The sequence below is a fragment of the Chinchilla lanigera genome, unplaced genomic scaffold (assembly GCF_000276665.1).
Source record: "Chinchilla lanigera isolate Chin_1 unplaced genomic scaffold, ChiLan1.0 scaffold00043, whole genome shotgun sequence".
Classification (NCBI taxonomy): domain Eukaryota; kingdom Metazoa; phylum Chordata; class Mammalia; order Rodentia; family Chinchillidae; genus Chinchilla; species Chinchilla lanigera.
In genome coordinates, this window is record NW_004955444.1 from 6,894,427 (window position 1) to 6,909,421 (window position 14,995).

The 14,995-nt window shown below is 45.4% G+C and overlaps 1 protein-coding gene across 1 annotated transcript in view; it reads right to left on the bottom strand.

The window, feature by feature from the left end:
- The window catches only part of Rdh10 (retinol dehydrogenase 10 (all-trans)), a gene marked incomplete at its 5' end in the record, with an annotated part of 30,700 nt that extends 15,705 nt beyond the window's left edge, over positions 1-14,995 (bottom strand). The window contains 2 exon segments of the mRNA XM_005392094.2: positions 12,712-12,947; positions 14,584-14,995. Of these exon segments, the coding sequence (XP_005392151.1) occupies positions 12,712-12,947; positions 14,584-14,872 (525 nt within the window).

Consider the following 14,995-nt stretch of genomic DNA (forward strand, 5'->3'; position numbering starts at 1 on the left):
TCAGAAGTTCTGTCTCAGCTTACTACATTTCTTGCAGGATAAATGCATGTTGTGGGGAGCGGTGTGCTGGGCCTCGTAGTAGGTTTAAGAGACAGCCCTCTCCTTTCCCCAGGGGACACTAGTAGCAGGCTTACAAGAAAAAGGTCTCCAAATGTTGCCAGTATCCCCAGAGCAACACCACCCGCAGGAGAACCACTCTAGATGGGACGCAGACATTAGCAAACCAAGTTCCACGTACTCCAGTGCTGATTTTCTCCTAAGCTCTAATTCTCATGTTGTAATGATGCTTTTCTAAAAAACAATCTTCCAAGAATATTCTGTGCTGAGGAGGGAGGGTATGAGGGAATCACAACTTACATTTTCACGTAAACCCTCACCACTTTTGCTTCTATTCCTGTTTTTTTTTTTTTCCCCGGTACTGGGAATCGAACTCACGACCTTGCGCTTGCCAGGCAGGCGCTGTGCTGCTGAGCTAAATCCCCAGTCCCTCGCTTCTATTCCTTTAAGCCACTACTTTACAAGTAAATGATTCTGCCAGTCACAGAAGAACAATTTTTAAACAGTGACAGAAGACAGCACTAGTCACATCAATTGCAACTCTGGCTAAACCACCCCTTATGTTATTATTACATTTGTGAGAACTGAAAAAGAAAACTTCCTTTCAAGTACAGCAAGTATGTGTGGGACACCACTCCTCTGGTCGCCAACAGTCCTGGGTCCCCACAAAGTGCTAGAACTGGGCTGCGTATGATACCCGGCAACAGAGGCAGGGCTCCTGTCCTCCCACTAATTAATTCCAGAAGTCATTCTGGTCCCAGGCAAGAACACAGCTCCTCACCGCGTGGCCCAACTTTCTGCAACGCTGCTTGTGGCTGCGTGTGGGACTGGGACAAGCTGGAGGAAAAGTGAGGTGAAGAGCACCTGGACTCCTTGTAGACGCTGGACCCAATCTGAAGTCAATAGCCCTAGATCAAGGTGGGCGCGCGGAGATAGATCCAAGATCTGACTTTTCCTTAGTCTAACAGATTTCTAAAGGGCCGGCTGGCTAGCTCAGAAACCAAGGGAAGGGAGAAAGGAGGAAACAAAAGGGAAGGAAGTATGGAGGAGCTGTTCTTGCCCAAACACTGGGATGGGCAGGCATGACCTGGGATGCAGTGAAATGCAGGTTCTGGCTCAGGAGGCCTGGAGGGCCCGAGAGCTGCCTTTCAAACATGCTTCCAGGGCTGGTGCAGCCGCTCCGGACCACGTGCGGCGTCTCCCTCCTCCAAGCCTCAAGCAGCGTCCGATGACTTGCCCAGACGGACTTCTCCTCCGGGTTCTCACTGCCCCTGCCCTGCCCGGGTGAGGCGCCGCCAGCACTCCGCACAGCAGACCGCGGAAGTCTGTGCACTGACCGCATGGGCATTTGCACTGCATCTGTCTTTTAGCTCTACCCTCCGCTAGTACAAGCTCTCAGAAAGAGACTGCAAAATCCCTTCCCCTCATCCACAGAAGCTTTGCAGCTTTTGAGACACCCGGACTCTCTACACATTTCCCTCTCCAACCTTCCACCTTGTCCTCGGACGTGTGATTCACAGAAGCTTTCGTCTTCGGTAAGCCTGTGAGAAAGCCACACCTAGATCAGCCCTTTACAAGTCAGATTTCTGGGCTACAAGGAAAAACTGCTGGCTAGCAAGAACTGAACAATTTTCTTTTTTGAAATGGACCTCCCTAAGCTGATCAGGCGGCCTTGAACTCGTGATCGTCTTGCTTCTCCGGAGTAGTTGGGATTATGGGCTTTACACCCAGCTAAAACGGTACAAGTTTGAAAATCCCTGATTAACATATCAAAAGGAATTTATAGAACTCTCTGGAATTCTGATCCCAGAAGATTATCATGTAACAGAATAAAGGTTTTACATTTTTTAGGAGATAAGACAAACCGAAGTAAAATCCCACTGTTCCTGAAATTTTGGTAACAATCACTTACTCAGCTTTGGTTGGCCAGTTCTTGAAGAACAGCCCTTTTCACTCACTACCTTTTTATGTACAGTTTATCAAACCTGACCTGGGAGCTGGGAAAAGATGGAAGAAGGCGGGTCAAGGATGCACTGCACTATTCTCAAGGATGCAGGACACCTCGAGACCATGGCCAATGACAGACAAGACAAGAAGAATCCTAAGCTGGGCTTTGGTGACAAAACTGTAGTTTGGCCTTGGTTCTTCAGGCTAGAATTTTACATGCTTGTCTAATTTATAGAGCAGACATCCTGGGGATATTAAGCTAAAGTTAATTGGTTATTGCTAAACTAACCATGCTAATAAAAAAATCCACATTTGAAGATGAATTCTTCCATTACACCACGGGGCAAGAACTGCAAGTGACTCATGGGAACATCTACTGTACCAGGAGCTCCGAGCACACAGGCGGGGTAAGGAGTATTTGTACTCGTTCTAACCTAGAGCCCTACACTGAGGGTCTCGAGACTGTTGGCTTATCCATGCATATGTGTACAATGTAACTAACTCAGAGTTGCCATGGAACTCGAAGAAGAGTGTTTATGAAAGCTGGTAAACTTAAGTGCGATATAAAAAGTACAGTAAATGTACAAAAACTCATTAAGCATATATTTGTAGGCTATTTTGGTTAGAAGTGCTATCTATTTCTGGCTAGGTTGTTTCTCCAGTCCTTGGTTCTTGCTATGTATAGCTCACAGTCCTCTCTGCCCTGTGCCCGACCAGACTTCTGGTTAAAACCCAGTATCTGACCGTGGCAGGGACCCTTGGGAACAGGTTCTAAGTGGCTGCTTCAGACACCTTGCCCCTGTCTTCCAGATGACGCTGGGATACAATGAAAACCCTTTCTAACAACACCTCTTCCTCTGAGCATTTTTTTTTTTCAGTCCTCTTTTCACTAAGACAGAAAAACAACTGTCTGAACTATAAATTACAATGAAGAGTTCACAAATGTAAAACACTACAAATTAGTACAGATTTTTAAAGTCATTCATGCCAGGCGTGGTGGTGCATGCCTGTAATCCCCGCACTCGGGAGGCTGAGGCAGGAGGACTGTTGCGAGTTCGAGGCCAGCCTGGGCTACAAAGTGAGCTCAAGGCCAGCCTGAACTGCATAGCCAGACCTGTCTCAAAAAGACAATAAATAAATAAATAAATAAAAATAAAAAATAAAGTCATTGATTACTCCTCATGTTTCTTTACCAAGAGTTTGTAGAACCATTCAGCTTCTCAAAATCTTTGAGAAATCAGTAGGGGGCAGTGTGCTAATGACAGCTTTCAGGTGGGAAAGTTCAGGCTTTGAATTGTAAGTTTCACTTGCCCTCAAAATACCCATGTGTTTACACAAGTCACACTACAAACATTTTCCCAGCTACATCGATTTGGGAGCTGTTATTTTTGAGCCCCACTGCTTAGAATAACACTAAGAAGCTGAACTTTGTTAATATTCAAAAATTCCAGTACGAAGGTATTTGAAGCAGAGGCAAGAAATTCACATTTTATGCAAGCAGCAAGTAAGAGAAACACTTCTGATTTCTCCAGATCCAGAAAACAATGTTTAACACCACTGTCACCTTTCACACATCTTTGTGTGATCTTTTAAAGTTTCACAGACCAAGTAATGTTTTGTTTCCAGATGTGAATTCATCTTAAGTGGCTTGTCATTGTAAGGGGCTAATTTGACAGCACTCAAGGTTTTGGCAGTAATTGCCCTTACTTGTTAAATATTCTAACAGCATTTGCTGCAGTGTTGAAAGTTTTATGATCATTATGAGAGGATATTCATTTTTTTCCCCTGTGGTTCACTTAATTTTAGTTTCAGAGCATTTAGGAAAATGGTCCCTGACAGGTGTGAACCTGAGCTTTAAGAGAATTGACAAATACAGTAGAAAAGAAAAGAGAATTCAAGAGTGGGTCTTGCTGGAGAATCTCATCGACAGACGTCAGCTTTCCTGAAGACGGAAAGCTGCCCTCTGCAGCAGAGAGGCATACGCCTTCATACACCCTTCTAAGTGACTGAAACTGGTCAACCAGGTATGTCAGGGTAAACACGATCACATCAGAGGCCACGCTCTGCTAACTGTATTCTCAGTAGCAGCATTTTAACAGTGTTAAGACATAGCAGAGACCAGCACTACGCTCTACCTAACTACTGTACATTTTTGTTTGTTTTGTTTGTTTTTTTGTTTGTTTGTTTTTCTCCGGTACCGGGAACCGAACTCACGACCTTGCGCTTGCCAGGCAGGCGCTTTGCCACTGAGCTAAATCCCCAGCCCCTCTACTGTACATTTTCAAAGACTCACAAGTACCCATCCGTTAGTTATTTTCCAACTACATTTACATAAGGTCATAACCCAAAAGGAGCTTCTAGGTCAGCTGATGGACACTAGGAGATAGGTCTTTGAATAGCTTACTGTACTACCTTCTGAGATAAGAAATCGCTAACCAAAGGGGATCAAGACATTTAAATCTGATACCTGCAGATACAGGCTCAGAACATTAAACTTAACCCATTCAAGTGAAGTAAGGAATGGTTCCCTATTTCTTAAGGACTATCAGGTTTTGTCATACTCCAAGGATTAGTTACAAAGGGTTCTTTCTCTTAGGAAAATGCTGGCTGTATTTGTAGGAAATAAGATACAAATCCACCCTTTTTAGTACACCCCCTAGTGGAACTTCAGCATAGTACACCTTGGTTGGGGGGCAAAAATATACTGGACACAGGTTGCAAATCCCTTGTCCAAAATGCTTAGGACTAGGCCTGGTGTGGTGGCACATAACTATAATCCCAGCACTTGGGAGGCTGAGGCAGGAGGATCACTGTGAGTTCCAGGCCAAGCCTGGGCTACATAGTGAGTTCAAGGTCATCCTGAACTACACAGTGAGACCCTGTCTCAAAACCAAACCAAACCAAACCAAACCAAACCCAACCCAACCCAACCCAAAATGCTTGGGACCACAGTGTTTTGAGTTCTGTAATATTTTCATACACATAACGAGCTATCTTGGGGATAGGTCTCAAGTCTAAGCATGGAATTCACTTACCTTTCAAGTATACCTTGTACGCATAGCCCGAAGGTAATTTTATACAGTATTCTCCGTGTGCCTGTTTTGAGCGCAATCCTATCACATGAGCTCAGGTGTGGGATTTTCCACTGGTGGGATCACATTGGTGCTCAAAAAGTTTTAAACGTAGAGCATTTAAGATTTCAGATTTTTCAGATCAGGAAGGCCCAACCTGTAATCAGGATTTCCATCAGCCCACACGGGCTTCCCCAGCCCCAGATGCTATGACTGTACTGCAGTCACACGCCTCCTACTGTGTTTGCTGCCAAAACAAGGAAGCAAACACAGCATGTTATTTGTACATTTACCTAGAGGCCAGCTGGCTACATGTTACAACTGAAAGAGGCTCGCTTAGCTTTAGAAAGAAATAGAGCAGAAATTCTGGATGAATTTGCTATTAATAGTCCTTACCTCAATAAAAACATTAAGAGCCAGGTGTGGTAGTGCACACCAGTAATCCTAGCACTTAGGAGGCTGAGGCAGGATGATCTTTTTTGAGTTCAAGGCCAACCTGGGCTACAAAGTGAGTTCAAGATCAACCTGAAGTACACAGTGAGACCCTGTCTCAAAAAAGACCCCCCTCAAAAGGAAAAACATTAGGAACAAAAGGGGGTTCCTACTTAATTTTTTTCTAATTCTCAAGTGAAGTTTTTAAATTGCTTGACAGTAATTTTTTTAGATTGCCACTACATGGATTCACTAAAGCCGCTAAATCCATCCACTGGAATTTACTAGATTCTAAAAATCTGAAAACTGTTTAGAAGAAAAACAAATTTAAGGAAAGAGGAAGAACTGAGAGAACGTAAGCACTGGTATGTATTTAACCACAGGGTCTGCAGCTCTTTTCCAGGTCCCCGTGACCCAGTCCTGCCTGCGTAAACGGCCACAGGCTCTCCTGGGAGGCGCTCTCCATTCAGGCTTTGTGAAAAACTATTCAGCGTTAGCCTGAGCATGGATTAAAGGATTGCTTCCACTTTGACTCGACTTACAGATTCATTTCCACTTGGGCAAATAAGGAATAAAGTCTGGATATAGAAATAACAGGGAGAAAGGAACAAATACTAACTGTAATTCCGCGAATCAAGATAAATGGCACAAGCCACTCCATGATCACACAAAAAGGAGCCATTCCTTGGGCCAAGAATTTGATGGCTATTTTACAGGGCCCACCACCTTAATATGTAAAGATACCATTAGGAAATATGAAAATATTTGGAATTTGTGCTTTTCTTTTGTGGAAGTAGTGATACACTTTTTCTGAACTGTTCAACTTCTGCTGTCTCCCAATCAAACAAGACTTGAATGCAGAACAGCCAGGTAGAGGCTCTTGCTTGACGCTTAGATAACCCCAGGCTGAAGAGCAAAGAATGGAAATAGGAAAAGAAGTTTAGAGCTCTTGTGAGTCGGGTGAGGTAAAGGAGGCACACACTGGAGGAGGGGGTGGAGAGGAGGGGATCCGTCAAAGCACACGGTGGCAAGGGAACAGCTGGGCCTGGGTGACCGTGAACGTGTGCAGGAGGAAAGGCTGAAGATAACGCTGATGTTCCCAAGCCTGGCGACTGGCTACCCTGAGAACGCAGGAGCAGAGAAGAGCTCAGTGCTGAGGCGTGATTTTAGGGACTGCGCGCAACAGACAAGACAGCTGTAGGAGTTTGAGCTGTCCACGTCGCAGAGACAGATGAAGCAGATTACCCACTTCGAGACACACAGCGAGAATCAGCTGGAGCGCACAGAACTAAACAGCAAATTTCAAGGGGCGGGGGCAAGGGGGTGGGGAAGGAAGGAGGAGAAGCACGAACAGTGGCTCCTCAGGGCAGCAGAAGCACCGGAGTTTCGAGGAGGTGGTCAGCGGGTTACGACGCTCTGTGGGAGGATCACGCTGCACGTCGGATTTGGCAATAGGGAGCACGAGCACTACCACGTGTTCACACCGCTCATTACAGCACTGGCCAGGTGCGGCAGCGCGCGCCTGTGATCCCAGCGCTCGGGAGGCTGAGGCCGGAGGATCACATGAGTCGGAGGCCTGCCTGGACTACACAAAGTTCAAGGCTAGCCTGCACTATGCAGTGACGCCCTGTCTCAAAAAAAAAAAAAAGAAGAAATTTTTGCACTGGCTTCTTAGCAATGTTTTCTAAACAACCAACATAATCAGACATTGATTAAAATATGTATCAAAGATGATGGGAAGCTTTTTATACGAGGTGGTGTCTAGTTCCACGCTCACACTGGTTATAAACATGACATTGCATCACGCTGTAGACTTTGATGTCCAGTAGCAACAGACTTGGGCCTACTACGTAATACGTCAGGTACAGAAGCGCAAAGTTCAAGGAGCACGTGGCCCTGTTCTGTGCCTGTCGGTACACAAGCAGGCTGCCAAGAGAAGTTTTCTTCAGTCTTCAATTTGTCAATCACAAGAATCAATAAGACAAAACATGTCAACTTACAACTCAAGCCAAGACAAGGACTTTTTAAAGTTCAAATGTTTTCATGCATATGACATTTACTTAATAACAGACACCAGCTCTAGTGCAGACACACGAATTCTAAGTTTTGGTAGCTACCCTAAAATAGGGAAGTAGCCGGGCGTGGTAGCCCACGCCTGTAATCCCAGCACTTGGGAGGCTGAGGCAGGAGGCCAGCCTGGGATACACAGTGAGCTCAAGGCCAGCCTGAACTGCATAGTGAGACCCTGTCTCAATAAGACAAAAAATAAATAAATCAATAAACTAAAATAGCGAAGTGATAATCTATACAATATTCAGTCTTAAACAATTTTTAATACTATAGTATGGAGGAGGATGTATTGGCTAGTTTTATAAAAACACTACAGAAATGATTTTTTAAAAATCTAAATCTAAAAGGGCCTGAACAAAACTAGGTTTCTCTAACTAGCTAACAGAGGAATACGGTATGTGAAATTAAAAACCAGTAAATCACGTAAGAACTTAAACATGAATGATTAGGGACCATTCATGAGATATTAGGTACATGCACAGCACTAATGTCTTTAAGTGCTACATTACTCAGATCTAGCTGGTGGGCTTTTAGTTTTCCTGGATGGATTTTAACTAAATAGACTTTAGACATCTGGATATAGATAAATGCCTAATTCAGTAATTAGTATTTTAAAACTGCGAAACCTTTTAAGTTAAGTGGTCTATTAATTAACTACCAATTATCTTGTCTGACTACCATATCAATAGAAGTAAATTACCGACCAGCTATTTGACAGATTTAGCTCTTTACCATGTAAAATTTTTTCAGAACATAAAAGGCCTAGAGTTAAATGCTTTTGCTTCCCCCTTTTGGTTAATCAAGGATCAATTTGTTGCTCAAGTATAAAGGCCAAATGCAACTCTCTGGTCAAAAAGGATCTATAGGTAAAATTCTGGTTTCTAGAAACAGCAAGCTGAGAGTCTGGTTCCTCTCTGAAGAAATAACAAGTGAGGCGATATTAATAGTTAGGGGAGACGTGGGGTTGCAGTTTCTGTGTGGAGGACAGGTTTCCAAACTTCAAAGTGGAAGAGACAGGTATTTCCAACGTTTTCATCTTACTGTGACAGGAGGAGAGCGCCTCTGTGAATGATTTCTACACAGGCTTTTTGGGCTGGGGATATAGCTCAGTGGCACAGCGCTTGCCTTGGAAGCATGAGGTCATGAGTTCGATTCCCGGTACCACCAAAAAAAATACACTGGTTTTAACTTCAGTGCATGATATTGCACGCATTTGGGGTTTGGCCTTAACTGTGAGTACTTCATGGCAGAATATGCTGGCTAAAACCTACCCAAAATCTAACCCTCCTTGACTTATGACCAAGAGAAGGTTCCTAGGAGATCATCTGGTAGTAAACCAACACTGAACAGTCAGTGTCACAGCAAACTAGACGGCTGTGCCAGATACTGAAAAGCTTTCCAAGGGTGTAGAAATGGCACACAAAAAGGAAGGGAGGAACTGTTATAATAGTTCTTTCCTTGTGGCCTGGTCCCTGGGAGAAATGGACTGCTGCCACACATTCAATTTAAACTTAATCCAAATTGGGGTATCAGCAACAACTTTCTCAAGTTCCTAGCCTCACACCAATAAGCAGAGGTAATACACTGTAGTAAAAAAAAACGAGCACACAAACCAGGCGTGGTGGGTTACACCTATAATCCCAGCACTCTGGGATGTGGAGGTGGGGTGGGAGGTGGAAGTCCGCCTGGGCAACTTAGTGAGACCTTGTCTCCAAGAATTAAAAAAAAAAAAGATTAGGGATTATAGCCCAGGTGAGAAGTTCTAGGCTCACTTCTTAGGAGTACCACAAAAGACGAAACGAAAATCGCCCCCACACAAATGGGAGATGAATGTAAAAGTTGAATAGGAAGCAAAAGACATAAACAATAATGGATGTGAGCAGCCTCATTTTGAAGGATCAGTTTTACACGTAGCCCAACATAATGCTTACCTCTGAAAGTCTACAACACAGAACCATGTGACTGTTCTCTGACTAGGTTATCTCCTGAGTGTTTAAGCAGAAGCTTAAATATCAAATTATCAAATATTTATTGAGTGACAAGAACCGAGTTCTATTCCAGACAGAAGAGAACAAACAGATGCACTGTACACGGCAAGCTGCCTTCAGACAGCACGCCACCTACTCCGGGGCAGTGTAGACTGAGTTATACCGAAAAGCACACACTACGCAGCAGACCATGGGCGTAACAACTGCTGCAAAAAAATTCATGGAAGAACAAAGTTACATGACCTCCACAAGTCATTTAACTATCGTTTAACTGGAAGACAAGGGTTTGGGCCAGATGGCCTCCAAGGGTCCTTATAGCTGTGATATTGAAGAACGCCAGGAAGGGCTGGAACAGGGAGAGAAGGCTGTGGGAGAAAGGAGCAGAACCTTAAAAGCCACGCAGGGTACAAGCAGAAGGGTTCCACGCAGGTGGACGAGTCGGTGGGACGATGTGGAAGTGGGGGCGCCCACAGCTTTTCTGGTAGAGCCCCGGGGGGTTCTACTTCACAGCACAGAATTTTTAACTCTGAGTCACGCTTCGCATACTATTTGCTATCCTATGGAAATAGACAGTAATTGCTACTTAAAAGTCTGGCTCAAGAGGATCCGTTCAAATAATTGAATGAGCTCTCTTTGATCAGCTGATCTACGTTTTAAAATATATGGGGCAACTTCTGTTCCTTACCCAGACACAGGGAAAAGATACAGTTGTTTTTTCTGCATGGAAGAATAGCACAAGCCACGGTCAACAGCTCTTTGAAAAATCACCCCTAACATTCTCGCCTAAGAGCACGGCTACGTAAGCCTCCTACCTCAATCACTGTAAAAGCTGTAACACGCCTTTTAAAAATTTTTAGTTGCTAAATCTCAACTTCTTAAAAGGTTTGTAAGTCTTGGCAAGCAGTCAGAAATTCCAAATGTAAAATGAATTTTCTGACTCAATATTGAAAATAAATTCTTAAGTTTAGATGCTTAGGAGAAAAACAGCTGGAGAATTGAGGAGCCTCCCATATTTTAATACGAAGCGACGTCATTGCTGTCAAGGCCTCCAAGAACTCCCTAAGTTGTGTGGTTAAGCAACATCTCGAAGTTCCCTAAGAACGCTGGGAAGGTGGTGTGTTCCTCCTTAGCATGCAGTTCCAGAATAATTTTTTTCTATTTCTATCTGATTCAGTTTCCTCCTTACGTTAGAAAGGAGCCTAGTGGTAGAACTACAGAATATTAGCGCATCTTCAAAGCCAAGGCTATGGATTTTCTGTGCTTAACACACTCTAAATTAGCACTACTTATAGGATTTCTAGGGAAGGACGACAGGCTTCTGCCTTGTTAACAGAAGATTTGGGGTTTCTTTAAAAATCTGGTTACACGTGAAATGTTATAAGTCAGCAAAATAATCATTCAGGGAAAGCAGTCAAGTTGTGAAACTTCAGAGTACTTGGTGTAGGTGAAAGTTGAGTGATGAAATCTTGCATCACCTCAAATGTTATCAGGGAAAAAACTCCCAGCGCCTGTACTAACCCACCAATGGTTGTGTATCTGCTTAATGCTGGTGACCAGAACTAGTTGGCATTTCTATGCTTGCCTCTCCTTTCTGTACTTCAGATATGGAAACTACACCCCACCGGCAGTCTGCTTTTCATTTCCAATGATGATTGTTTGCTTTACTCAGAATTATAAAACACTCGAGATTCTTCTGGGTAAACTGTATTGCCAGGTTTACACAGGTAGGCTGGCTTTCCCTATACCACTCCTTTGACACCTGCTGCCTGTTCTTCCAGACCCAGAAGCAGCAAAAACTTTAATTCCATCCCTATAGCCACTGCATACAACAACGCACACCTGTCTGGACGCACGCCACAGGCAGAATTATGTCCCCACACTCTAACAGCACCTCCTCACTCCTGTACAACTTAGATATGACTTAGCTCAGGTTATTTATATGTTCATTTCTAGAGGTTTGGCAAGGAGCTAAATAAAGCTTATATTTAAAAATGAAACGTCTTCCAGGATCAGAGGAGAGGCTCCATACTAGATGAGCGACATTTGAGTAAGTACTTCTAAAGCCAGATTAAGTTTTTTAAGCAACTGCTAAAAAATTAATGAGGTTTAATGTGACCTATTTAGGAGAAACAGTTCTTTGTTGTGTTCTACGAGAAGACTAATCTGCCGATGAAAACATAAATAAATAAAACCCTATCCCCTTACACCCACCCCCAGTCAAACCCAGGGCTTTGCGCTGGCTTTGCTCTTGCGGCACAAGCATTCTACCCCCGAGCCACACCCCCAGCCCTCATAATCCCTTCTTTACTGGATCTATCTATGAAAATAAAGGGGAAATACTGTGAGGGCAAAAAAGTGAGTCAACAGTGTACACAGTGTACAGTTACAGGAGAGTTTCACATCTACCTTTACTGAAGATAATTCAGCTGAAAAGTTGGGGTTTCTTTGGTACCAGAAGCAGCAGGACCCCCTCCAATTCCTAGATACTGCAGTAGCTCTCATGGCTAGAAGCTCTCAGCGTTGAAACCCCCAGTCCACCAGGCCTCACACCCCCTTCCCTCTCTGGTCTGAGGGAAGTGACTTCTGTTCTCATTCGAGAAGCGCCTTCTCTGCTAAGAGAGTCCCGGGGTGTCCTCCAACAGGACAATGCCATGGACCCTGTAGATGGTCAATGGATGTTAAGTGACTGCTACGGAGGCCTGAACCCTCCCAGTGGACCACAAATGCTGATCTCAGGATCTCTGGCACTTTCTAAAATGTGGCTGAGCAGTAATTTGGAAGCCTAAACCCTGACTTTAGGAATTCATAAGAACAACCCATGTTTTATAAACTCGACAGAAAGTAAAATAAACAAACCCAGGGTTTTATACTCCCTCTTGTTATTTTTATGGCAATCTTTCAAACTAGTTCACAATGTTCAGTCTTCTACCCTCTCAAGAAATACTAAATTGGGGGTGGGGGAGAGAAAGCAGTGATTTAATAGTAACCAACATATGTACGCTGTAATTCACCATGGGGGAATAACTCACTGGAAGGAGACGCTGTGGTAAAAGAAAGCAGGTGACGCTCAAGCTGGCACTGAGTTCTCTCTCCTTCCAACCCTCTCGTGGGGGGAGGGGGTAAAAAACAAGGATGTTTATATTTACCCAGAAGTGCGCATGGCAATTGACCATCATGGTTCTCTCAATGAGCTCATCAGGGCATTCCAGAAGGTGATGTCCAGACACCACGCCGGCATTATTGACCAAGACCGAGACCTCGCCCACTTCCTTGCGGACCCTCTCCGCTGTCAGGTAGACATTTTCTCTCTTCCCCACATCACAGGTGTAGGTAAAAACCTGCAAGTTACAGTGGGGCAGAATCTCTTCCTCACCATTCCCAGCTGTCCTCAGAAGTCCAGATGAGAGGGAAAATGGAAGAGAAGGGGGTGCAGAAAGTGAGTCACGTGGTAATCAGTAGGACAAAGATCACACTAAACAAAAACACTACAGTGAGCTTCAGATTTCTAACACCCTCAGGCTTGCTGATGACCGAACTTACAGCTGTTTTCCTGCCCCCAGGCCCCCGAAGTCTCTGGGAATTACAGTAATTTACTGGATAACTTTGCTTAGGGAAAAGTCATTTAATTGTGACAAGCCCAATACAAGCAGACCACATGGGATCAGCTTGCTGGAGTTAAAGACACCTGCAAAGAACTGATGTCAGCCCAGAGAATAACACACACATTACACATTCCCTTTTTTGGCGGGGAGGGTGTGTGTGGGGGAGCTGAGAACAACACACATTATACACACCCTGGGGGGGGGGGGGCAGCAGCCAGACACAGCTTCTAATATTTAGCATGAGCATCCTCAAAATAGAAACTGATGTCAAGGTTCACAAGTGAAAATTTAAATAATACTGTAATTCACCCAAAGCCACAAAATAAAGTTTCTCTGAAAAATGGAGATTACTGCTTTTGTAGCCGACTCCCCTAAGAGGTATCCTTACAAATCAAGTTTACAGGTAAATATGCAATTTTACCACATAAGGAGTCAAAAAAAAACCCTTAAAAGCCAAACTCACACCGCTGAGGAACGAGCATCCTGATCTTTAGGTTTGGGAAAGGAGTGCACAAAATTTATATTTGCTATCCCTCCATACAGTGAACACTCGGCATTTTCAAGCAGTTAAAAAAAGGAAGGTGCCAGTAAACTCGGTAACAAGAGATCAGTACAGGGGAGGGGTGTGCCTGAGTCAGTCCTCATGCGGTCAGTGTTTTCCCTGGAAATGAATTTCGCCAACAAGCAACAGCCACCATCGGATTTCCTGGGCCTGTATTTACTTATTGGTTGGTTATGAACTCCGTTTAGGTTTTTAAAAAAGTGTCTCCGATTCAGGCTAGTTAGTATACAAAAATGCAGACCGGGGCGACCAAAAACTTGGAAGAAATTTACAACGAGGCTACAACTCTTCAAGCACTTTCTCCCGAGGCCAGGCAGCTCTGAGGGCAGCTCCGGGTGCGAGGCTAAAGCACTTACTTATCACTGGTGAAACAATGTAATTATCCCCCCACTCGCACCCGCGCTACAGTTACAAGAAACCATCAACACCGTGCTAGTCTACGAGGTCGCGACCACAGTAACAGATACAGGCTTTAGCCCAGTCCGGGAACAACTTCCTAAAGACACTTTAGTTTCCCATTATGCCGCGTGCAAGTCCGAGTGAGATAATTCTCTAGAATCCCCATCTGTGGCAACAAGTTCCGTCTGCCTTTCTACCCTCAGCGGGCTTGCTTGGGCAACACGAGTCGGGGCCGAGAGGCTGGCTCTCCGCGAGGACCGGGCTGGCACTCTTCCCTTCTAACACAGAGGTGATCCTGCTGCGATCGGACAAATTCCACCCGTCTGCCAGAGACCAGCAGAATTTCGTCTTTCCTCGAGAGCGAGGCTGGCCCGGCGGGGGCTCGGGGGCCCTCCGGGGAGGGCGCGGGTGGGCAGGGCTTGACCCAACAATGCCCGGGCGCGGGTGCGAGTTACCTTGCAGCGCGGCGGCATCGGCCGCCTCCAGGTCGCGGTAGATGTGGCGCACCATGCCCGCCGTCTCTTCGTTGCTCTGCGTGTTGATGTCCCAGAGCACCAGCAGCGCCCGGCGCCGGGCGAACTCCAGCGCGAAGAGGCGGCCCAGGCCGCTGCCCGCGCCCGTGATGAGGCACACCTGGCCGGCCACGCTCTTCTCCTTGGGCCGCACCAGCCAGCGCGCCGCGGCCAGCACGAACGCCCAGAGCACTTTGAAGGCGACCACGAAGAACTCCACCACGATGTTCATCGCGCCGCCGGGGGCCCCGCGCGAGCCCAGCGCTCGAGTCCTCGCCCTCCCCGCGCCCGACAGTCCAGGTCCGCGATCCCGGGCGATTGTCACCGCGGCCGGGACGAGAAGCCCGCGCCCAGC